Source organism: Solea solea, chromosome 2 (genome assembly GCF_958295425.1).
Source record: "Solea solea chromosome 2, fSolSol10.1, whole genome shotgun sequence".
NCBI classification, from domain to species: Eukaryota; Metazoa; Chordata; class Actinopteri; order Pleuronectiformes; family Soleidae; genus Solea; species Solea solea.
The window spans coordinates 4,627,314-4,651,358 of NC_081135.1; the positions used below are offsets into that span (position 1 = coordinate 4,627,314).

The 24,045-nt window shown below is 39.1% G+C and overlaps 4 protein-coding genes across 5 annotated transcripts; 1 reads left to right on the plus strand and 3 right to left on the minus strand.

The window, feature by feature from the left end:
- Positions 1-1,125: 1,125 nt before the first annotated feature.
- On the plus strand, positions 1,126-10,092 carry acp2 (acid phosphatase 2, lysosomal). The gene is made up of 13 exons (XM_058622764.1): positions 1,126-1,330; positions 4,090-4,185; positions 4,293-4,379; positions 4,519-4,579; positions 4,703-4,794; positions 4,889-4,987; positions 5,766-5,855; positions 6,565-6,648; positions 6,737-6,785; positions 7,545-7,633; positions 7,717-7,823; positions 8,919-9,094; positions 9,177-10,092. The coding sequence occupies exons 1-13, from the start codon at positions 1,241-1,243 to the stop codon at positions 9,320-9,322; spliced, it is 1,266 nt and encodes a 421-aa protein (XP_058478747.1). The 5' UTR covers positions 1,126-1,240; the 3' UTR covers positions 9,323-10,092.
- Positions 10,093-10,446: 354 nt separating this feature from the next.
- On the minus strand, positions 10,447-12,731 carry LOC131455238 (claudin-10-like). Of its 2 annotated transcripts, none has more exons than XM_058622767.1 (6): positions 12,504-12,731; positions 12,064-12,206; positions 11,449-11,610; positions 11,263-11,350; positions 11,063-11,170; positions 10,447-10,961 (listed from the first exon to the last, which is right to left on the minus strand). In XM_058622767.1, the coding sequence occupies exons 1-6, from the start codon at positions 12,593-12,595 to the stop codon at positions 10,835-10,837; spliced, it is 720 nt and encodes a 239-aa protein (XP_058478750.1). In that variant the 5' UTR covers positions 12,596-12,731; the 3' UTR covers positions 10,447-10,834. The 2 variants fall into 2 exon arrangements, with proteins under 2 accessions (XP_058478750.1, XP_058478749.1); XM_058622766.1 differs by having other exon boundaries at positions 10,447-10,964.
- Positions 12,732-12,816: 85 nt separating this feature from the next.
- On the minus strand, positions 12,817-16,711 carry cldn10e (claudin 10e). Its single transcript, XM_058622765.1, has 5 exons — positions 15,874-16,711; positions 15,624-15,785; positions 15,232-15,313; positions 15,039-15,152; positions 12,817-13,775 (listed from the first exon to the last, which is right to left on the minus strand). Exons 1-5 carry the CDS (start codon positions 16,103-16,105, stop codon positions 13,337-13,339), a joined length of 1,029 nt encoding a protein of 342 aa, XP_058478748.1. The 5' UTR covers positions 16,106-16,711; the 3' UTR covers positions 12,817-13,336.
- Positions 16,712-18,843: 2,132 nt separating this feature from the next.
- Positions 18,844-22,511, minus strand: LOC131455171 (claudin-10-like). The gene is made up of 5 exons (XM_058622630.1): positions 22,226-22,511; positions 20,879-21,040; positions 20,706-20,787; positions 20,520-20,624; positions 18,844-19,138 (listed from the first exon to the last, which is right to left on the minus strand). Exons 1-5 carry the CDS (start codon positions 22,443-22,445, stop codon positions 19,009-19,011), a joined length of 699 nt encoding a protein of 232 aa, XP_058478613.1. The 5' UTR covers positions 22,446-22,511; the 3' UTR covers positions 18,844-19,008.
- Positions 22,512-24,045: the final 1,534 nt, after the last annotated feature.

Sequence of the window (24,045 nt, forward strand, 5' to 3'; positions counted from 1 at the left end):
GTTCACTTCAAACAGGAGTGTTGATGACTCAGTGCCTTGAGGTTATCTCACCAGATAGAGATGAAAGTTCTCAACGTGTAAATACCAGCCTGTGTACACCCACACATTCTATTCAAAGTACTGCAATTATTACTAGAGCAGCACATTTTAAAGTCAAACAATTAATCTTGTAAGTTTTAGAATGCAGAGAATATCATTACTATGTCACACTAAAGCAGATGGAACTCTACACTAACTGATAAATGAATCTGTTTTGCTCTAATTAAAATGTGATTGTGATTAACCTATCACACACAACCAGTGTTTCATGTCATTATTGCATATGGTTAAATTACTAACCCAAACAAACACTACAATTACATTGACTGTGATGGGTATGATAATGATGTGTTTAAGATGCTTGCTGGGTTGACTGCAAAAGAAACAATGTTGCCCTCTAATGGCTCAAGAGGGGAATTTCAGGTGCTGGAGGAAAATGAATGAGGATTCCCCCTGGTTTTTCCTTCCAAGTTTACCTTAACCCTTTAACACCTAACCCTAAAAATGTCCGTCTGGACTTTTGTTTTTTCCCTTTTACCATATTGATTTTAACAGTAAAAGGGACTGAAAAAAATCCTGTGAGTAAGTTTTGCCCATTTTTCCAGAATAACTTCCAATATCTGGCAGTTATTTTTTTAATTTACTGCATGTTAAAATAGTGTATTGACAAATTAGAATGAAGAAAAACTAAAATATTTATTTATTATTTTTCAGTTGTACACGAAAAACAGATTTTGCATGTTAGCGTTGTACTGCCTGTGTAGGTATAAAGCAAAATACAGGCTACGTATTTCAAAATAATCGCTAACTTTCACAGATGGGAATCGTCTGTATAAATGTTTATACGCATATTCGCGTTGCTTCTGGGAAGCTTTAAACAACACCAAAAAAAACGCTTATTTATTTTAACTTCGAGGTGATATTTTATGCCTCAACTTCCGGTGAAGTTAACAATGGCGGACTTGACCAAATAGGTCTAACTGCAGACCGCAGACCAGAAGACCTTGCCCTCTGATTGGGTTAGAGTTGCACATGGAGCGTTGTGATTGGTTTGCGGTTACGGAAGTTTCCATTTAGAGGCGGGTCTTCTTTTTTCTGAGTTCGGGGAAGACGCGAAGGATGAAGCTGCTAGCTGTTTACATTTAGCATTCAGGGTTGTTGTTTTTTAAATCAGCCCTCACAAGTAACACAGATTGACACAATGAGGTTTGCGACGGTGCTCTTTCTTTTCACGCTGGGGTATGTGTGTGGACAAGCTACAGCAGAGAGAAAACTCGTTTATGTGACTGTGGTGAGTAATATCAGCAACTGCGAAATGTGCCTTGCCGCTTTAGTGTGGACAGGCGCCTGTTGAAAACGGATCAGATTTGTTGATGTTCTTTTGCTTATTTGTAAACATGTTTATTCATTTGACTGTGAAACGAGTCGTTGTGGCCTTGAAGTAAATTCGGCATATTGACCGTCCACCGAGCAACTCCATATTTCTATGATGTCTTTTGATTAGATTTAAGATTCAAGAGGTTTATTGTCTTATGTTCAGTTAAGACAGACGTCACACTAGCACAATGAAATTCTTACTTTGCACATCTCCCTGGTCACAATAAAAGATAGAAAAAATGAAAAAAAAAATATATATATATATATATATAACTTAACAGTGTCAGACAAAAATAAAATTAAAGTTAAAAATGGAATCTTATAACAGATCCAAGGACAATATAGCAGCAGCAGTGTTTGTATGTTAATTAGTTCTGTGTGTGTGTGTGTGGATCAGTTCAGGGATGTGAGGGAGGGGGTCTTGATGAGGGAGCTGTTCACCAGCCTGATGGCCTGTGGATAAAAACTGTTTGTCATCCTTGTGGTTCTGGATCTCAGACTTCTGTAGCGTTATGGTTGAGTAACAGCAACATGTATTCTTACTTCAGAACTCAAAGTCCTTCCTTGTGTTCAAACATGACAGACATCAAACTACACATTGCTATTACTTGCCAATTATTTATTATCTCCCTGGACGCACAGGTCAAATTGAATATGATTTGGGTCACTTTAAAAGTTCTCCTGATTAAATCAGTAAACTGGTTTGACTATTGTGACAGATCGGTGTATCAAAAGTATAATCTTGGAGATAAAGCTATATTGCCTTGAAATAGCCAGTAAAATACCATTACATATTTTTAATGTCAAAATTGAAATGGTTCTGTGTGGTTGGAGCGTGCCTCTGAAGCATTGTTAACACTGTTACTATGCCACCAACTTAATTGCACATAAGTGCATGTGACCCTGTTGTTTTGCACTTAATTAACAGCATAGTGACCTGTGGATTTTCACATGTGACAGGGAGATTAGTCGAGACAGAGTTCATCAGCAAAATAGGAGCCATAATGAGTGTAATCATTGTGACTGTGGTTAAAAACGCACAATGATTACGTCTACAACGTAGCACAGCAACATCAACTCTTTCTGTTTTGATTTTGATCATTTTTTCAATATAAACAGCGTCCTGCAAATATTAAACTAAAGTAATATTTGTTTTTATATTTTAGCATTACGGATGTGGAATCTGTTACTGGTGTGAGAACTGAACTAGAATTGAACTCACTCTTAAATGATTTACTGTGTTAATTAAGTCATGACGTCATCCACACTCTTGCATGTCCCAGCATATGTTGCACAGGGTAAATTATGTCCAGCAGCTCAATATAGGTTTTCGTTATTTTAATTTGATTTTTTTTTTCTGGTGCACCAAATAAGGTCAATAAGCTTACGTGATTTCTTATTTTTGCACTCATTCTTAAAAACAACCACCTCACCTAGGTCAACAAGATATCCAGTAACAGACTGTGCAGCAGATATGAATAGGAGTGCTTAAAGGACAATACACTCTATCCAGTCACATACTTTATAGCAGGAAATAAGAAAGCCACTCTCTTTTTCTTTTGTGCTCAAACTACTGGTGACAACAATTGTAGTCACAATACTAGATAGATACAAGCTGGAGAGGAATTTATGACACAGTACATCTTTAATCATAACCAAGGGCAGTTTCACATGTGTCCAGTTTGTGAAAGCACATCCTCCAAAATGTCCATTTTAAGGAAGTGTAAGTTTTGAGACTTTTATTGAGTATGTTGTGATGCATGTTCTGCTCAGTTTGAGTTAATCGTCTTGTAACTTTTCCACTTATTGTCTCAACTGGTGATTAACACCCCAACCAGCCTTGATTATTCATTGTTTTTCGAGTCTCTCAACAAACATATCTAATCGCTGTGACTTTCAAAGATCTGGTCTGACAGGATTTGGCTGTTTGGCTTTGAGGACATATGACTTATCCTCACAGGACCTTTACTGTCAGCTGATCGTCCGTCCCACAGGGAGACTGATGAAATGAGGAACCAGGTTTTGGTTTCATTTTTCTTTTAAAGGAGCTGCATATCTGTTCCTTGGCAATGAAGACATAATAAAGTAGGGGTGGGACAAAGTAACGATTTGGTTATATATTGTTGTCCTTCCTCATGTATGCACTTTCGTGCACTTTTTAACTTTTCACAGACTTTTTGTTTTCTTCAGTTAGACAGAAATTGTGATGTATCACTATATGATTGCAATATATTGATTATCACAAAATGGTTGTGATGTTATTGGTATTGTGGACTATGTATCGTATCGTGAGGGAACCCTGTGATTCCCAACCCTATAGTAAAGGTTATATATCGGCTCCTAAGCATTGTGGGATAAAGTTTATAGTATTTGTGTTTTCTGTGTAACAATCCTTGAATTCTGTCTGCACAGATCCTGATTCATAGGATGATGAAAATGACCTAGTCAGCACTTACAGAGCCCGTTTTACGATGAAGGACGCAACATATGAATAAAGTTACATTGTTTCTGCTCACACAGACGAAACAGAGCGAGAATAATAACATCAACAACAACCGCTCACAAAACGTTCCACACTGCAGCTTCAATGCTACAGGCTCTTACTCCATTATAGACATTTCCTCATTGCAGTTGCACATCACATGCCCTGACATCTACTCTTTCCCCTCCCAGCTGTTTCGCCATGGAGACCGATCGCCCATCAAAGCCTACCCCACAGACCCATACCAAGAGAGTGACTGGCCACAAGGCTTTGGGCAGCTGTCCCAGGTACAACTCCTGCTGACCTGAGCCACACATTTATGTGTTATTAAGATATGCATTTGTAGTTGTTGATTTGTGTGTGTGTGTGTGTGTGTGTGTGTGTGTGTGTTTAGGAAGGGATGCGGCAGCACTTTGAGTTGGGTCACTTTCTGAGGAAGCGATACAATGGCTTCCTCAATGAATCATACAACAGACACGAGGTAGGAGACAGACTCTCCTTTTCCACTGTCTGATCACGTGACTCTGATGCTTATTGTTCAATAATTATGAAAAGGCACTTGTACATTGACATGTATGAATAGTGACAAACGCGTCATCTGCATGTCTCTTTTTCTTCAGATCTTTGTTCGCAGTACAGACTATGATCGCACTTTGATGAGCGCTGAGGCCAACCTGGCAGGTGTGAACATCCCATAACTCCTCCTATTCCTCCTTTCTTCAGTTTGTCAGTACTGTTGGTTCTTCACGACTCGTCTTCCTCATCATAACAGCCTGGCTTATTCTGACTCCTGTCGCCATCTAGGTCTCTATCCCCCCAGTGGTCAGCAGGTATTTGACCCTAACCTGAAGTGGCAGCCAATTCCTGTCCACACCTTGCCAAAAAGTGAAGAGAAGGTGTGTATATGATGGTGATCATTTTTTTTTTTCCTGTGAGTGCACTAAGGTCAGAGTGATTCATAACCCTTGTTGTTTCTCTGTCTCCGTTCAGCTTCTCTCATTTCCTCTGGATGACTGTCCTCGGTACAGACAGCTGATGAGTGAAACTGAACACGCAGAGGAATTTGTTAATATGACCATTAAATACCAGGTATTGTATATTTCCCTTAATAAAGTATATGCATTATGCCTCAATAATGTGACACTTCTATGATAAGATGAGATAAGATAGTCCTTAGGAGTTTTCCCTGAACTCCAAAAGTCTGTTCTGACCCTTCCTGTAAAGTGCAGCAACATGATCAGACCAGTCCAGTTTATTGTTTATGTGAACAGGTGTTGGAAGAGAATGTCGTCTCCTGTGGAAATCCACCACAGTTCCTTTAGTTTGCTCCGACTCACTTGTTCTTTTGCCCCATGGACTTTGGTTTGACATTCTGACCATGGGCGGGCCTTAGGAAGCTGCCTGCTGATTGGCCTATGACTTTTGGCGCGACAGCTCAAAGGACCGGAAGTATTCACAGGCTTGGAGTCGCTGTCCGTGTGAAAGTATCTAACGTTTATAATCTGACAAACATTAGGTACTTACAATTCTTTTGTAAGTACCTAACAGGGAACAGTTGGAACGAGTTCCAGACGCAAACTCCCTGGAAACAGAGCAAACAACAAGTGAGGGAAAACAAATGCAAAACAGTCGGAGCAAACACAGTTTTGATCTTTGCAAACAAAGTGCACTTTCAAACAGTTTTCTTCGTGAAAAAGTGTTGTTTACTCCATAATGTACACAATTATATTATATTAAATTAATACCAATGAGGTAAGCTTTGGAGACTCAAACATTTTACAGTGTGGCAATATAATGACTTACTTTTTTTAAGCATTATATATTAAATCACTATTTTTCTCTGAGCTTATTTTGCTTGTCACTATAGGACATTATTGAGCTTGTGGGGGATAAAACTGGACTGAATGTTACCAGTGTGGAATCAATCTGGAGTGTGTATGACACACTCTTCTGTGAGGTAAACACACACACACACACACACATTTTTACTGGTTAATGTTGATATTGTGGTGATGTTCTCTATATTTTGTGGCCCTGGTGACAGAGTTTACACAGTTTTTGTCGTAAAGTTGTCATGGTGATAGGAAAATGAAATGTCAGTGAAATACACTATCCCTTATTCAAAACACTGCAGAGAAACTACAATTGTCAGGGGGCTATTTTCAGTTGCAGATTCATCTTTATACAGGTGCATGTGATTAAATTCTTAGGAAGGACACTCATAGACAAGCATGTCTTAGTTCTATACCCTAACCTTCACAATCACAACTTATTGCTACATCTAAAACCAAGTCTGAACCTTTAAAGTTATGAGGACCGGATGACCTCACAAAGATAGGAAGTAGGACATGGACACACACCAGTAAATAACACATCATGTTATAGGATTCACACTTTTTATTTTTCCATAAACCCTCTGATTTGAATAACATTCAGTAGATCCATACAGGCAGTGAGAAAGTATGAAATCTGGGACAAGCAGGTTCACCAAGTAAAGCCACCGAATAATTTAGCAGCAACATGAGAAATGGTTGTACAGAGGTGGAGGCAGAGTGCCGAGGAAATGCCAACCAAATGACTGCTTTTTTGTCATTATTATTCTTTCACTTTTAATCTTTATTGTGATTTTGTTTCTTCTTCTTTTTTTTCTTTCCACGTGTGTTCAGTCCCGTCATAACATGTCAGCTCCCGACTGGGTGACTCCTAAAGTATTGCAAAGACTCAAAGTGCTCAAAGACTTTGAAATTAAGGTAAAAGCCACAGCACTATCTGCCCGGTCTAACTGCCATGTTGTAATTTAATTGAAGTAAAATGAAGGTTTGATATCTATTTTCACAGGCGATATTTGGAGTCTACAAACAACAAGAAAAGAGTCGTCTGCAGGGAGGTATGTGTCGGTGAATGTGCTTAAATTTTTTAAATGTTATTACATTGCCTTTTGAATGATATGAATGGCTCAACAGTGCTTGTTATGTACAAGAAAGAAGGTGAGTTGATACTTAGGTTAATGTCTCCCACCCCCAATGTGCCCTTGTTCCACAGTTGGTGCTTAAGTGAAACAAAAACTAATTTTCATGGTTGGTTTAATATCACCAGATCAGTGGTGTTTGCTCTAACACCGCAACGGAAGCTCAGCTTGTGTTGTGTTTTACATTTCAGTACTAAACGTGCACTAGAACGCGATTTAAAACGTGTCACTAGTTTGTTCAGAATCAGCTGTTTATTATGGATGGCGGATGGTCTTGCGTGACTTTCGTATTGAGCTCAACGCTGATAGTAGGACAAATGTGGTAAAAACGTCACTTCCACGGAAGCTCAGCTTCTCTCGGAGTCAATGGAGCATGACGATTGGAGAAACTTGTCTGAAAGGCGGAACCAGTTTTTGATTGACAGAGTTGCAGAAACATACACAACAGTGTATAACAGTGTGAATTTTGTGAGGGAAGTTTGTAGACAAATAGCAGTGTGTGTTATTTGCTTGGCAATATTACCCATTACCATTTGTACATATGCAGTGTCAATAAAAATACTATTATAGCATTTCAGTTTTACATAATTATCGCGTTTCCTTGTTCTAGTTGTTTGTTTGCAGAATTAATTAAGTAATTAAATTAAATTAAACAAATTATAAATTAATATGTTTTAGGCCTCCTGTTGGGTGAAATAGTGAAGAATCTTACCAAGATGGCCACCCCAGACCCGGAACAGCAGCTGAAACTGATGATGCTGTCTGCGGTGAGCCCGTAAAACCATCAATTACTTTTCACTGTTTCCTGTGTTGCTGTATTGACGTTTTCATGTTGTATGTGTGTTCACAGCATGACTCCACCATCGCTGCTCTTCATATGAGCTTAGATGTGTATAATGGGAGGCAGCCACCATACGCTTCCTGTCAAATATTTGAACTGTACAGAGAGGACAATGGGTAAACACACACACACCCAGACACACCCAGACACACTGCAAGCATTAATGTGGAAACACTAGAACGAATAGATTTTAAATTCTTCTCAGTCCAGGTAGGAAACCGGTGGCTAATTAAACGCCTATCTCAGGTGTTTGTTTGCCTACTTTGCCCTGAATGCAAATTATTAAAATAATCACATAAACCAACTTTTTGGGGTAAAAAAGGCAACTCATATCACGATATACTTGTAATAAGTGATATTTCGCAGAATTTCAAAATAAGTGTCTGTTGATATGGAACGATATAGTTCACAATAAAAATGTATTTATAAGGCAAAAAAAAGTATCCATTACTAAAAAAAACATACAGAAATAACTCCAGGGCTGTGAGTTTGAGACTTCTGGTTGAGCACTTTTAAACAACACTTTGGCAATTTGGGAAAATAAGAGCTAAATGTAGTAAAGATATTGTATTTACAGTCAATGCATAATGTAAAAAAGTGCTTACCGTAATAAATGCATTAACAAATACAAAAAAGGATTAATAAATGCAAGATTCAATGATTGTTAAAGTGCTGCACACCTTTTATTAGTTTCTGCTACATGGTAAAACCTGCGAAATGACACAAAACAGTGAATGATTCACTGAATGGATTCTAATGATTGAGTACACTGAAAAGTGTTTATTTTGTTTAGGCCACTTGTTTTTCTGCGGTGTGGCCTGTAAACATCCACGTGGAACACTAGATTAGACAATGTCAATATGAAGATAAGATTCTGATCGGATATGTGTACAAATCAGATTTGGGCTGCAGTCAAAACAAGGCATATTGGCACCTTCTGTGTGTCGGGAGGTGGTGAATGCCATTATATGGAATAACACAGCTTTTTGATCAAGTTGTTATTTTCCCTGTGAAAATCCTGTCCTGTTTGCGAAGTGAAATTTTGCTGTCGGTTTCAACATTGTAGTATTGAGTTTAAGCCAAAACGTCGTCACTTCCAACTTTTAAAAGGATCAATACTAAGGATTTAATGATTTTGAGTGCACCTTTGAACCGTACTGTGATCATAAACCATTATAATTTTATAATTCTCTCTTTCTCTCTGCCTCCAGCTCTGTTTCAGTGTCCATGTTTTACCGCAATGACAGCACAGTGGATCCCTACTCACAGCAGTTGCCAGGCTGCTCCCTTGACTGCCCCCTGGAGGACTTTGTGAGGATTACAAGGCCCTGGATTTCAGACGACAGGGATAAAGAGTGTCAAGTGCCTTCCAATGGGACAAATAAAGGTAAGCTTTCAGCACGCACACACATAAATGAATCACACGCTTCGAGTCGAAAAAGTATTTGACGTTTTATTTCCATATTCAGAGCTCATCATCAGTCTGTTGGTGTCCAGCTGTCTTCTCTTCATCCTCATCATTGTCCTCCTTGGAGTAATTTGCTCACATAAATCACCAATCAGGGCACTGGGATACCAACATGTGATCAACGAGGAGGTCGCAGATGGGTCCTGACAAAAGCATAAGCTCCGCCCTTGGCGAGCTCCAAGTCGAGTCCTGTGGGACAGCACAGATGATGATGATCTGTAAACGTCCTCTTTCTGAGGTCATTGTCTTCTCTGGTCCTAAAATGATTTTACAATGAACGTTTGGCCCATAATTCAGATTTTTAAGTGGAAGATCCACCCTGACCTAACACATTAAGTGATGAGTGAGGAAATTGAAGAAAACAGAAGGGAAAACGTCAGTAATCAAATGTGACCTTTGTGTTCTGACACGGTCCAGTCTCCATTCACGAGTGCAAGTGAACAACAAATATGACTTCTTTATTCCTGCTTGGAAAGATTGTCTGTGCTTTTTAAACTGTTTTCAGATGAAGATTTTAAGTCTTTTTTTCTTTTTTCTTCTACCTGATGATTGAAGGTCCAAGTTTTTTTGTTTTAAACTATTAATTTGTGTGTGAATGCAAGTGTGTTGCAGAGAAACTTGTGGACCTGTGTGCTTGTGAGTGTGACTGATTATGTGTTTTAACCTAATGACCAAGATGCCTTAAATAGTATGATGGTTATCAAGTAACATCAGATGTATTTCATGCAGGATAGTGTTCACACACTTATTTTACCTCGACAGCCTTGGCTGATTTTGAGACACTAGGTGATTATAAGTGCTCTTTTTTATTTTCATTTATTATGATGATTTGAAAACACTGGAAAACCTTTTTTTTTTTTTTTTTAAGTTGGCTTTGAATAATCTGAAAAAATAAATCATTTCCTTTTACAAATACAGAGCAGGTCTAATGTCGTTCTGTGTTTTTCCTCTTGTCTAATACAGCTGTTTCTGTACGGCAAGATCAACTGTACACTACATTTATTTCAACAAATCTCTACATAGGCTGTTGCACTTAAGTGATTATACAAAATAAAAATCCCCAAAACTCCAAAATATTAAACTGCTTATACATCAATAATGAAAGTTTCTCATTTTGTTCTCTCTTTTAAAGGTTGAGATTAAGCACTAATCAGTCCTGTGATGTATCGCCACATACGTTACCTATACAACAACACAAAGGTCTAACAATAATAATAAACTTGTAAAGCACCTTTCATACAAGGATTGCAGCTCAAAGTTTTTAACTTTGAGATAAAACAAAAGATGCAAATAAAAACACAAAAATAACATTTAAAAAGCAAATACAACCATAAAGCACAACACAGGGTGGAATGAAGAGAAGAAGGCTAGAGTCAAGACGTTAAAATTTAAAAATAAACTAAAAATGCAAATAAAACACAACATAATAAAAAAAAAAGGAGCTAGTTTTTAAGTTTTAATTGTTGATGTCTTGATTGTTTTTGTGTGCAATCATCTGGTACAATAGTGGAGGTTCAAGTGCAGAAGATGAGCCACCAAAAATGAGAAGTTCCAAAGAAAATCATGTTTAATGTAAAAAAAAAAAAAAAAAAAGCCAAGAGACATTATTCATTTGAAAATTGTTCAACTTGACAGATGAGCTCAAATCAACCTTTTGTATCACACAATCACAACAGAAGTCATCTTGTAGGCAGGTGCACTCTGGGAAACACTGGACCTGTTTTTGTGGCCATGTATGTGTTTTCTTCCTCTAAACTCTCGTTCTTCTACAGGAAACATTGGACGTCTGCTGCGGAGACAGTATAAAACAAGATAACATTTGACTGAATTTCCACTAATATGGTACTATAGTCTAGTTCATTATGGGTGGACAGTGAGTTAACAAACCTTTGTGGGTGTTCTCTTCTGTAAACTGTTGCACAGTGAATAATACAGCCAAGGAAAATAAGGAAAGTCGCCACCAGACCCAGATATAGTGGTGGGCCGATTTCATAGCTGAGGAGAACAGTTACAGTATAGGCTACTGTGTTGCATCCTGTCACATGTGATTGTTGATGAGTGAGTGATATTCAAAGTCCTAATATTACCTCATTTTTGACGGATCTGCTTTGCTGTGTAAATATGCCACGACCACTCTGTTTATGTACAAACAATAAGCCGCCAGGTCTGACACACCTGTATAAGGGATGAAACCGATGACACATACAACCAGTAAGTAGATAGTAGATGTTCTCACCCACTGTCTGATTATTCCAAAGAGGTCATATACTCACAGCCGAGAAGTTGGAAAGCAGATGCCGTCATTAACAGCCTGTCCTTACTTCTCTGCTCTCCACCAATGCGTGTACACTCCAGGCCGAAAAACACGAGCACGGTGCCAAAGAGGCCGAGGGAAATGCCGATCATGAGGAGACCTCTGACTGCCTGGACGTATGCTGGGTAACAGGACAATCAGACCAACTTTAAAAAGTGTAACTTTTTAAATATTTCTTTTTTTATTGAATGTTTTAAAAAGCGGAGCTGGCCCAAGACATAAGTGAATTAAAAACACAACATCTTTTGAACCTATGACAGAAATCCAGATATTGAGCTTAAGTTGTTTGATTTTATTTTGTAGTTGAAGATTGTTCATTTAGTGCACATTTGTTCTAAGTTTCTGAAAGTTTCCGAAAGTGCAAATTAATAATCTATTTTGGGATTTTACTGCCCTCTAAGGTTAAAAGAAAAAAAAAAGCGTCACATTGGTATCAATAATAATCAATTGGGGAAAAAACAATTCAGCTTAGGGCCTATAAAGTCTTGGGCCAACCCTGATCAAAACTAAACATGTTGTGCACTCTGCGTGAACAGGGTCAAAGCCAATCAGAGATTATTGTGCGTGTACCCACATTTGACCGTCCACATCACCCCCAAGTCTACACAGTTCACCAGAGCGCTAGAGTCTTCATAGCAGTCCCTCCACAGGTCTGACCAGTACCATGCCGCCACTACCACGGAGGATTTACCCACTTCACCTTCCAGCTGAGCTGATCTTCAGTGGACAAATGCACAATAAGGGTAAATCACTCATTCGCGAACACTTCCGGACAGAATACATTTTTGGAATTACAAGACTAAACACAATTCATCATGCAACCCGTCTACTTTTCATTAGACCCATTTTGTCTATTAAATTACTTTCACACTTACACATGACAATGTAGCATTAACATTATTAACGGGATAAAAAAAAGTGAACTCTGAAGCTCTTTGCAACATCATGACAGTAAGATGTCTTTGTTGATATTAGTTCCAAATTTTTATAAAGAGTATATGTAATCCTCCTTACCTCCAGTGGTCCATTGCCAGTGTGCTCGCCACCAAACCCAAGCCCAGAGTGCAGAGCAGCAGGCCCAGAATCTGAGCCCGTCTCCTCCACATCCTCTCAGTCTGCTCAATCAAAGACTCCAAGCACAACGAGTCACTGAGAAGTTTGTTGTAGCACTTTATTTTGTTTCACTCGCAAAAGACCGTTAGATTAAAAAAAAAAAGAGCAGACGAGAAGAAAATGAAATGATCCACAAGTGTTTTGCTCGAACTGCTGCTGCTGCTGCTGCTCGTGTATTTAGGTGAAGGTGTGAACAAAAACAAAGCACACCGTGTTTACTGTCAACCAGCCTGGTGAAGGTTACACAGGCTGACCATTTATGTGTCATGCTATCCAAGTTTAAAGATAGTTTAGGATGAAAACATAACAGACAAATTAAATAAATGAAGTAGCATTTGAGTTCATTTTTAATACGAAACACACACAACTGAAGTTGCTTTGAAGCTGCAGTGCGTCTTTTTTGTTCAAATCTTTTGCGGTTGTTGTCATTATTCTGCTTTTGTTTGGTCTTAGCAAACAGAAAATATGTAATATTGACTTGAGTGGGGGTGGCTGCAATAACAGCCAGGTTTTTGGATCAGTAGAATTCACTTCTGAAACTTGTAGTGCGCCTCTTTGTGTTTTCAGTCATAATCCAACAATCCGTCTGACTTTACTAGCGCAAGTTTCCTGTTTCCTCCCTCGAATGTTGAGGATAGGCTTAATCAACAAATGTAATGGGTATCTCTGTATATTTAAAAGTAACACACTAGAGCTTTAGCCAAACAGTCATATTGTGTTTACGACACATTTATTCAGATGTAAGAGTTTTTGATGAATGGTGTGGTCTCACTCCTGGAACTGCCCGATAAAGACGAGACTGTGCGACCCCTGGTGCTGCTGCTGCTGCTGCTGCTGCTGCTGCCACCGCTGCTGCTCCCTGACTCAGTCAAAGTCGATATACTGGACCTCAACGAAAGGCCAGACTCTGATCCTGACCCTGACTTTGATCCTGACTGCGCAGATCTGATAGTTCTCTCAGTCTTTGATGAACGACCCGACTTAGCCGTGCGTCCAGATTTGGATGTACGTTCTGATCTGGAGGAAATGCTGGACAAGTCTGAGCGCTCAGACCTGGACGACAGCTCCGATATCGAGGACAATTTGGTCTTGGAGGTGATCTCTGACACTGTGGAAAGAGCGGTGGTGGACTTGTTTTGCTCAGGGTCTGGTTGTGGCTTTATGGTGACCACCCTGGACAGACAAAGAGAGAGAGTGCTATGTTATTGTCAAACTGGACACGTCTGCTGAGCTGAAGTCATTATGATCCATGTTTGCATGTCCAAGGTCAAGGATTTGGACACAATCAGTCCATCTCCACTCTCTCACTCTCACTCACTGTCACTCACTCTCTCACTCTCACTGGCGCCAATCCCAGCTGACATAGGGCAAAGGGTGGAGTACACCATGGGTAGGTCTCCAATTTCATCATGAACCAGCAACTCCATTATCCATTACAAATACACAAAAAAACAAGTGGCATAGCACAAGAAGAGGATATAGGCTGAAAAACTCCTACAAAGAGAATCAAACTAAAAGCTACATAATATCACTTTTTAAAAAAAGCCGTCAAAAGGATGGCCATTTTGTACGTTTGCCTTGATGAAGGCCTTGATGGCTGAAACGTGTCTTTGGATCCCTAGTTGAAGAGCATCAGAGGGACGTTTTTCATCCAAAGTAGCACTCCAATCCAATCCATCTTTATTTATAAAGCGCTTTAAAAACAACACAGTTGACCAAAGTGCACATAGATATCAGTAGAAATAAAAAAAAAACGTTAAAGCCAAGGAGAAAAATGATGTGCAGAGGCAACTCATTCCACAGTTTCTGGGCAGCAACTGAATATGCGTGGTCATCTCTAAACTTCCCCATTGTCTTATGGACGACTAACAACGACTGATCTGCAGACCTGAGTAAGCGTGAGAGAGCGTACGGGCCAAGATAAAGAGTCGTATTGGTGGTTGCTGCTTTCAGTGAGCTACTTTCCTCTCTGCTAATCTTTTGTTACATTTACTGAGGTTTTGTTGTTAGTTTGTGAATTAGACAAAATATTGATTCTGACGCCATTTAGATTTAATTACCCATTTCACACATGGGTTTGCTTTCATTTGAAGTAACAAGAAAATAACTGTGGCCAAACGTTTGTAGCAGCTCAAACATTTTTCATTTACAGTATGCTTTAAAAAGATAAAATAGATAAAAACTTCTCTCAAACTGTACAGTAAAAATGTCTTATTTACATAATGTTATCATCATAATATGTCAGTCTTGTCCAGAACGTATAGAAAACTATTTTTATTACATCTCAAAGTTGCCCAAAACAGTGACATATGTTAAGAATGTCATCCTGCAAACAGGGACTCATGCATGTTGTATAAGGAGTCAGTTCCTCTTGAACACTGGTATTTAAATGAGGATGAGGATATTTTACAGCAACAACAACACATCAATACTCACATTTGTGTTCCTCCACAGAGTGGCTTGCACACAGACCACAGATAAAAAAACCCACCCGTCGATTGAAAAGCAGAGCCGACCCAGCCGAGGAACAGCGGGGTGCCGAGGTCATACCTGAGGTCAGATCAATGTTCCACGTTTTATTTTATAAGACAGGTTACATAATATGTACTGTTTGCATTTCTTAACTTACTTCAGTCCATCAAAGTCAGGGTTGAAGTATTCTACTGAGACATACTGTGCATAAACAGCATATCCACATGTGGACAGGGAACCTGAGAGGAAGAGAAAGAACTTGTTAATTTTAACACAACAGTTTGATAGCATTCAAATTAGGACCAGGTAAACTATAACAGATTCAGGTTCCAACAGACTGCAAGACCCATGCTGCTAAAACATTGTGCTTAAGGCAGTCTAAAACTACTGCAAGTCTCTGTGAACTGTATGCCTTCATCAAAACACAAAACTATTTATATAAAACAAACACATTTCAATAATATGAACATAATATATGACAAACCTCAGCCCATGACCACCACACCTATAATTAAGGACCTTGTCCTGTTAATAAAACTGGACATTTACCACTGATGATGTGGCACCATCCCCCACTATAGATCTTCTTGTACTTCGCACGGTCTTTTCCCCCAAGGAAGGTGCATTCCATACCCATGAGACTGAGCACAAACCCCAGCATTCCCAGGGAAAGCGCTGACATCAGCAGGCCTCGCACTATCTGTATGTAACCTGCAGTGACACGGCAAAACACAAATCAACAATAAAAGAAGAGCAATGGATTTGTTAGCAAGAAGACAAGAGTGTGGTTTTTGCGTACCCTCCACAGACCAGAGCACCGGGTAGTCATAACAGTTGGTCACAGCAGTTGAGTCAGTAAAGCAGGATCTCCAGAGGCTGGACCAATACCACGCCACCTTGATGATGGAGGAGCCCGCCATTCCCCCTATGGATGTGATCTTCCATCCTTCCATGGCCATAGTGCAAGCCACAAAGATCCAGCCCAGCACTGTCATCAGGAAACCCCAGATCTGGACCACACGGATCTTCATCGTGGAGTTTGACTGGATATCTTCAGATTCAAGGAAGCTCTTCTGTCAAGCTTCTGTTTTTGTCTTTAAACCCTCATCCACAATATTACGTGGTCTCGTGAATAGATGACAGTCATTTGCTTCCAGCTAAGACATGATCCTCCTGAGACAAACATGCAGATTTCCTCCAAAGTCAACCAGATGTGGAGGAGGCCTCCTACTCCACTGCTCTTCTTAGAAAAGGTGGCTGAAGACTGGATCCCAGTTACACAACAGGGGCGCGCTGTTGTTTATCAGCTGTTATTGCACGTGTGGGTGAGAGACAACAGTCACTTTGGTTCCCACAGTTACAGTGTTAAGTCTGAGTGCTCACCTAAGCATATATCTCAAATTACCTCATGGACCTCATGTGACCATCAGGCTGCCCTGGACTTAAACGCACATTTACATTTACAGAAAATCATACATTGAATACATTTTCAAATCATCAACTCCTTGCAAACACTTTAAAGTAGTAGTAGTATGTTAGTGACATATCCAGAAAAATAAATGCTCTTCTAATATTCCCGCAAGACCACCTAGTATTGTTCTACCAAAAAACTGAACAGTCAAAAGTTATATAATACAAGAAAAGAAAAGAAAAGAAAAAAAGGCAATTAAATTAGTTCATTAAAGAAGTAAAACTTAAATTAGACCCTCTTTGCTCTGTAACTGTCCCCATCTTTGAAATTCCACACCTAACCCTAAGTACTGGGATTCTGCTAAACGTCTTTGAGTCAAAGCACTGATAACATCTCCCTGACATCATCAGGGTTTGTTCCCCAAACATTTAACTCACAGATAAAAGTTAAATGAGAGTGGCCCAACCAGATTCTGTCACGTGACATGTCCACATGAAACACAATATGTGACCTGGTGTTTCATTACTGCATGTTTATTTTTGAAAGGGAAGACATTGGGTTTTTTTTGTACATTTTTTCACTGAAATTGCTAAGCGTCACACTTATGTCTCAGTTTACATTCACCAATAGCGTCTTTGTTTTTTTTTTATTGTCTATGGAATAGACTTCTGACCTTTTAATGCTCCATAATATGCAACAGCACTGCTGCTGTGGCTGCTGTGGCTTTAAGCCACTAGTTATTAGACCCACATTGTTCTGTGGGTCTTATAATTACTTCAGAACATCTTTGTGCTGTTGTAATTAGAAATAAATCTGAGCTAATGAGATTTACTGGGAGTGATGAATGTTCTTTCGGGGATGAAAGAGCCCCTCTTGTCCTCTTGGCTTATGACTAAGATATTGGTGGATGTGGTGGTGGTGGTGGTGGGGAGATATTGGGAAAGGTGGACCTTGAGTAACCTTAATTTGTTTAGTGAAGAAGAAAAACAATGAACAAAAGAATGCTTATGTATGATCTGAGCCGACCCAGTTTTATAGAGTACAAGAGCAAATATCTGAGTGACTGTGTTGTTCCAGAGTGCACTTATTTCTACATATGCAGGAGCTTCCTCAGATCTGTGCACTGTTAATGTGTCTTAATGCTGCTCTCTGGTGGTGTGATTGCAGTTCTGGATGGATGGATGGAGGGAGAAATCATGGATCTGCCTCAAGCTTCGTCCTGTTGCTGCTACAATAACCTTTTTCCCAACAAAATACCATGTAAAGGTCAGTGTTGACCAACTTTGTCTCAGTCATCCCTTAATATGAGGCAGTGTCATCTTGCAACACCTCACTCTGTGTTCTTTAAATCATGTATAGAAGCCTGAGGATGTGTATTGTTTTACAATCAGGCATTTTCTCCTGTAGATACTGTAGGTTTACTGCAATGCCAAAATGTACCATAATCAGCAAATTAGCCATAAGTAAGAGGAAAGAAATTTAAGTGCTCGTCCTGATGTCCCACTGACCTTTCCTCCACCAGCATGTCATTTATTATTCACTCATTCAGTGGAATTTCTCGGGAAATTGGCACCAAAGTTTTAAAAGCACCTTTTTGGTTTTGATGACCATTTAAATTCATCCATGTCCCATCCATACATTTTGCATAAAGTAACCTAACGTAGGATACACATTACACTTGCATTCAGTGTTGAATCAATCAAGACCTGTTACTTAGATTAAACATTTCATTAAACATTTAAACTTTTAATAAAAAGTGGGCTAGACACAGTTTGAAGCATTACATTGGTGTGTTTTTAATTATCCGTAACAATAAAGCAATGCAGATATTAAACCATACAATACTATCATTATATCAGGGAGCATTCAGCAGAGCCATGGACACCTGACACTTATTTACGGATGCAATGCTGTGGAAAGCACAGGCCAACCGCTCCTTCCCCGTCAGCTGGTTCGAGTATCCAACCTGTGGGCCAGGAGGTTTTGTGTAACATAGCCTGGGGTTCCTATTGATAATAATTCCCAGGTGGAGATGGATGGCTGATAGGAGGGGAAACCTCCGGTCGAGTCTCCAGCTTTGCTTCTGTGGGGTCAGCTGTGATAGTGACCCTTGGAGGTCAGATCAGCAGGAGCAGAAGGAAGCTCAGTTTGAGAAAAATACATGATATGGATGCTTTTATCAAATTAAACTCTTAGCTAATTATTTAACTCAACTCAGGTTTTAAAAAGAATTTTTTTTTTTATTATCAAAATTACATTGGGTAACAATTACATGTGGCTTACAAAAGAAATCTAGCTCACATTTGTGTGTTAAAAAAATGCTTTGAAACTGTTGCATAACATTTGGCTTTGTTAGGAGAATAATACAAAATACATATTTAATAGATGCACAGTTAAGCAGGTGCTGAAGGTGACCTCAGGGTTTGAACTGTGTGGTGCCAAATCACTTTCCAATAACTAGTTCTTGCCCAAAAGATCGGAAAGTGAACTCTTTCCAAGTGAATTGGTTTCTTGAGTCAATTTTCACACATAGGCATTTTTTCCAAACTGCCTTGAGTGTTCCCCTGTTTCCTTGTGAAGACTGTTAGTCATCTTACTGTGCTTGTTGCGAGCTTCCACAAAAGATGCAGCTCCATTATGGGAGAATTCAGTTCTGGAAAAAGGAAAAAAAGGAATAAAAATTAAAACTTAGGTAACAATTTAGGTAACTTGTAACTGTTGGGCCACTGATGGTAAAGTGTTTTTTGTGCATAAATAGCAGCATGTTGTCATTTCCATGAAACCCTGACATCAGAAAAGTATGGACCAAGCACGTGTGACACATGGTTGTGACATAAGAATAGAGAGAAGCTCTGTGATGGCACTAATTCTCACACACTGAACCTCCAAGGTTTTACTTTGAAAGGTAAATGCTGACATTAACATGGTTACATGCTATGTCAATTTTAACACTACGATGCATAGCAGGGCTATTTTGTCACCTTTTCCATGTTAGTGTTGGTATAATATTTGAGTCCCAGGTGCCAATCACCATTAAAAAAGGGTGAGTGGTTCGGATTAAGGATCTTGTCGGTATGGCCTATATACTGCACTTTATTATATCTCTCTTTTAGACACTCCTTTAATTACTATTATTTTGTTCTAAATTGTCTTGTCTCCATAACTTTGTACTATTTATGTTGCTATCTTGACCAGGGCTCCCTGGAAGAAGAGATCTTGGATCTCAATGGGACCTTACTGGCTAAATAAAGTATAAATAAAAAATAAAATAAACAAGAAATTTGACAAAGTGGTCCATCATCAGATGCGCCTGCTGACCAGGGACAAAATCTATCAAACTGAGATATTGTTGTTGTTTAAAACAGGTCATTTAAAATAAAACTTTTCTGGTTGCTCCAACTTTTACCCAGAAGCAAAAATCAATCTTTAATTATTTGACTTTTTAATCACAATAATGATAAATTCTGTTTAAAAGAGAACACAGTGATAGGGTTTGTTCCCCACATTAGACAGGCTTCTTCAATGTCTCTTTTTAAATCCCATACATTTTCCTTGGTATTTAATACAATATGACACATTTCCTGTTTGGTTTTTGGCTTGCTTTATGTCTTCGTATGTATTTTAATGTTACCCCACAGTGATCAAATGTGTTGTTTTGCCTTATCTATAATATAAGCATGTGCTCAGCAAGGCTGGTTAAAACATGATGCCCCAGGATGTCAACAAAAGAAAAAAAGGAAAGAAACCTGGCTCTTAGTTTGTTTAATACAATACTTCCAAGCTGTGCACAGTCAAGGTGACTTTCACTTCTAAAAGGTCCTCATTGTAACAAAGGAAACATTCAGCCATCAATGGCAATCATGCATTTGGCCTGTAGGTTCAGCAATTATGAGACAAGATGTTGAAAAAGATTACTGGATGTTTTCTCTCTATTGCAGTTTAAGTAGTTATTTAAATTGCCGGAGTTCTAAACTCTGCAGTTTTAAGTCCATGAAGCTCATGACAGATGTGGAATTACAGCTTTAGCATCTTGCCTGACACTGAATCCTTCCGAGAGGGAGAGACAGAAGACAAGGCCTCCCAGGACACACAGCACAGACCCAGCCCAGCCGATGAAGAGAGCAGCTCCCAGCTCGAACCTGAGAAGGTGACAGATAATAATCAAGATTTACATTTGATCAGCTGTCGATTACGTCTGTCGTTTAATTGTGAAAACTTACTTTTGAGCAACAAAGAGGGGATCAAAGAAATCAGTTGTGACCCTGCGGGCATATATAGAGCATGCAATCATGCAGCACAGGCCTATGGAGAGAAATAGAAGCGCTTTAATTTAATAACCTGACTAAAATCCAGCCACAAGTTCCTGTTTTTATCGATAAAATGTAGATTTTACCACTGAGGATGAAGTGGAAGCCGGAGAGGACAGTCAGACGAGCTTTGGTTGTTTCTGAACCTCCTATTTTTGTGCACTTCATTCCCACTAGGGCGAGGATGGCACCAAAGAAACCCAGACACACAGCAGTGATCATCAGACCCCGACACACCTGGATATAAGCTGCAGGACAGGGAGGTGGGACATCCTTAGTGCTTAGTGGTTGTAAACATTTTTGGCTTGTGATGTAAAGCACCATCTTCTCGTGTAACCTTATTTTCTTGCAAATTGCAGTAGTTTACTGAGTCACACAGATGCAATGAGCAAAGACCAAATCAAAGAATTTCACACAGTGATTAAATGTCACAGATAGAAGCAGAGTGCTTATACATGCCTGCCCTGTTTTGAGGAATAAAAACGGGAAAAGATAAAATAAAATAAATGCACAATACATGCATATCCATATATTTATTTATTTACCCATTCACATAATATGCATGTAACACAATTTAAATAAACCTATATCCCCCAAAAATAGCATGACAAAGACCATTGGCCTTCAATAAAATAAACCTAAATTAATTAATAAATAAAACACTTTTTAGTCTCTGAAAGTTCATTTAAACATGATTTGCATTATTTTGTAGTCAACCAGTCTAGAGCTCTTTTCTGTAGTAAAACTAGTGAGTTTAATATTGTGCATATTATTTTATATTTCCCTTTGTCTGTACAGGAGTACGTTTGATTTTTAAATCACAACTCAAGCTCAATATATCAGGTTTGCGATTTCACATATTCGGGTGGTATGAGATAAGAGATTCTGCCATTACTTAAGAAAATATTGTCAAATAGAATTGCCACATTTTGTAACCCCCATCTGATTCATTTTAGGGCCATTTGAGTAGAGTTATAGCTTAAGTTCCAAAATCCAAAAAATACAGCTTTAAAAACCACTAAGTTAAGACTTTTTTTTAAAAGTTAAAGCCTTTAAATGAATGTTTTTTAGTGCAAAACTTCTATAGATTACACCTCATTTACTATTAAATGATACTACATGAACGCATTAAAGCGATTTAATACAAAGGAAAAATACTACACTGTTGTCACTATCAGGTAATGGTGACCACTGTGTGACTGTATGACTTTCTCAGATTGCTTTATTTGGACACATTAAAATGTTGTATCGGTTCAGCTGTGATGGCCTTTAGCTTTAAATGTGGCCTTTGTTTATGGCCTGGAGCCAGTGTCAGAAAAAGAAAGATCAAGTTCCAGATGCATGTGATTACAATGGTAGTCATTCATCCACAAAAACAACAAAGGTTGAAGATTTCATGGTGGTTATTCACCATCGTCATGAGCAAAACTCACCATCTAGAGCCAGCATTGAAGGGAAATCCTTGCAGTTTGACACACCAGTGGAATCAGTAACACACGTTTTCCACAAGTTGGACCAGAATGTGGCTGTGGTGATGACCGTCCCATCCACAGAGGACACCTTCCAGTAATCTGTGGGCAGAGTTGATGACACAAGGATCCAGCCAGAGATGGTCAGGACAAAGGCGACAATCTCTGTTGCCATGTTGCCCATTTTTCTCCCTCTGGACCTCCTGGAGGTCTGTGCTGGGATAAGAACGGAGATCTTTTCCTCAGAAGTGTCAGAGAGGAAGTGGGAGGGTTCGGTCCCGGACAGGTGCGTCAGCATTGGCAGTTCTGCAGAATTTTTGCTTTCCTTTCACCTGCTCTGCCAAGCGTCGACATCTTGGAGCCAATACCTTTCAATGCACATCATTCACTGATTCACAATTAGTTGTTGTGTGTGTTGTGTTTGTGTTTAATGATGGGAGGGTGAGGGGTTGCACACACACACACGCACACGCACACACACACACACCAATCATCACTTTACGCAGTGTCTGCAATGGGATCTGCAGAGAAAGGAAGTCTTTAATTGAAAGGATCTGAAAAGTCTTTGACAGAGAGGGAACACAAGATTGGAGAGATTGTATCGTGCATTGGATTAGTGAGTGATGTTGTGTGTTCAACATTGTTTCAAGTCCTCAGCACAAGGCAGATTGGTCAAAAAGTCAGAATACATATTTATTTAATACTGGTGTTACACTGGGACAGCTCCATCAAGTGGCAGAAAGTAGAAACTGCTTTTGTAGCTCAAGGTGCTTCCTCATTTCTCTGCTTTTAAGTCTGTGTATTGTGTCTGAAGAATAGTGTGTGTGTGTGGTTTTGTGAGGTTTTGTGTGTGTGCTTGTATTTATTTCTCTGTGAAGTCCAACATATACAAACCTATCTTTGTGGGGTTATTTTGTCTGGGTCCCACAACTTTAAATTGCTTTTTCAGGGTTAAAACCTGGTTTTAGGGCAGGGTTAAGGTTAGGAACTTAGTTGTGATGGTTAAGGGCAAGGGGCTAGAGAAGGCATTATGTCATTGTGTCCTCGCTAAAAATATAAAAACAAGTTTGTGTGTGTCCATTCCATTTTTATCAGATGAGCTAAAGCATTTCTTCATCACCACCACCTGTATTTTCATGTATGATCATTTGAATTTCACACATCTGAACATGCGCTCGCTCTCTTTCTTTTCTCTGTCTTCCTTTCTGTGTGCAATAAAGTGAACACATCCCAAATACTGTACCGTCACTATAGCATTGCTACAACGATAAGTCAGTGCCCTAAGACATTTGCACAGTTCTGTTTATTCAGACCAGCTAAAACATGTTAAAACTATATGTTTTCTTAAGCTATGGGCTATATTCAAATTGTATATCCACTCTGTACATTCCAGACCTCGGGGATTTTGCCGTTACAGCCTTTAGGTCTTCTACGACTCGGAGTGAATGCAGGCTTAACGTACATTTTACTGGAGCTGCTCATTCATTAAAAGTTGCTTAGAGTTTCTCGTGTCACAGCCGCCTTGGGTTGATGGATGTCAAAACGTATTTAGTCACATTAGTGTTAGTAAGTTATCTGAAGTGCTGCTTTCATATCTGCTTATATTCCATTCCCACAACCATGAGCTCTGCCTCATGTTCTTGTTCTCTACACATTTTATCAGTTTTTTTTGTCATATTCTGTTCTGTGCTGGGACCCTTTTAATATCAACAGTACATTTGGTGATTAGATTGTTCTTGTAGGACCACATGGTAGTTTAACAGTTATTGTCATTGACAGTAAGG

Coding starts and splice junctions, on each gene's coding strand:
- acp2 (XM_058622764.1), top strand. CDS start 1,241: ATGAGGTTTGCGACGGTGCTCTTTCTTTTCACGCTGGGGTATGTGTGT. Junction 4,186..4,292: donor GCTTTGGGCAGCTGTCCCAG/GTACAACTCCTG, acceptor GTGTGTGTTTAG/GAAGGGATGCGGCAGCACTT. Junction 5,856..6,564: donor ATGACACACTCTTCTGTGAG/GTAAACACACAC, acceptor ACGTGTGTTCAG/TCCCGTCATAACATGTCAGC.
- LOC131455238 (XM_058622766.1), bottom strand. CDS start 12,595: ATGTGGAGGAGACGGGCTCAGATTCTGGGCCTGCTGCTCTGCACTCTG. Junction 12,207..12,503: donor CTGGCAATGGACCACTGGAG/GTAAGGAGGATT, acceptor TGTCCACTGAAG/ATCAGCTCAGCTGGAAGGTG. Junction 11,351..11,448: donor TGCTTTCCAACTTCTCGGCT/GTGAGTATATGA, acceptor TCCCTTATACAG/GTGTGTCAGACCTGGCGGCT.
- cldn10e (XM_058622765.1), bottom strand. CDS start 16,105: ATGAAGATCCGTGTGGTCCAGATCTGGGGTTTCCTGATGACAGTGCTG. Junction 15,314..15,623: donor ATGGTGCCACATCATCAGTG/GTAAATGTCCAG, acceptor TCTTCCTCTCAG/GTTCCCTGTCCACATGTGGA. Junction 15,153..15,231: donor CCTGACTTTGATGGACTGAA/GTAAGTTAAGAA, acceptor ATCTGACCTCAG/GTATGACCTCGGCACCCCGC.
- LOC131455171 (XM_058622630.1), bottom strand. CDS start 22,445: ATGGGCAACATGGCAACAGAGATTGTCGCCTTTGTCCTGACCATCTCT. Junction 20,788..20,878: donor CTTCCACTTCATCCTCAGTG/GTAAAATCTACA, acceptor TTCTCTCCATAG/GCCTGTGCTGCATGATTGCA. Junction 20,625..20,705: donor CCCCTCTTTGTTGCTCAAAA/GTAAGTTTTCAC, acceptor TCACCTTCTCAG/GTTCGAGCTGGGAGCTGCTC.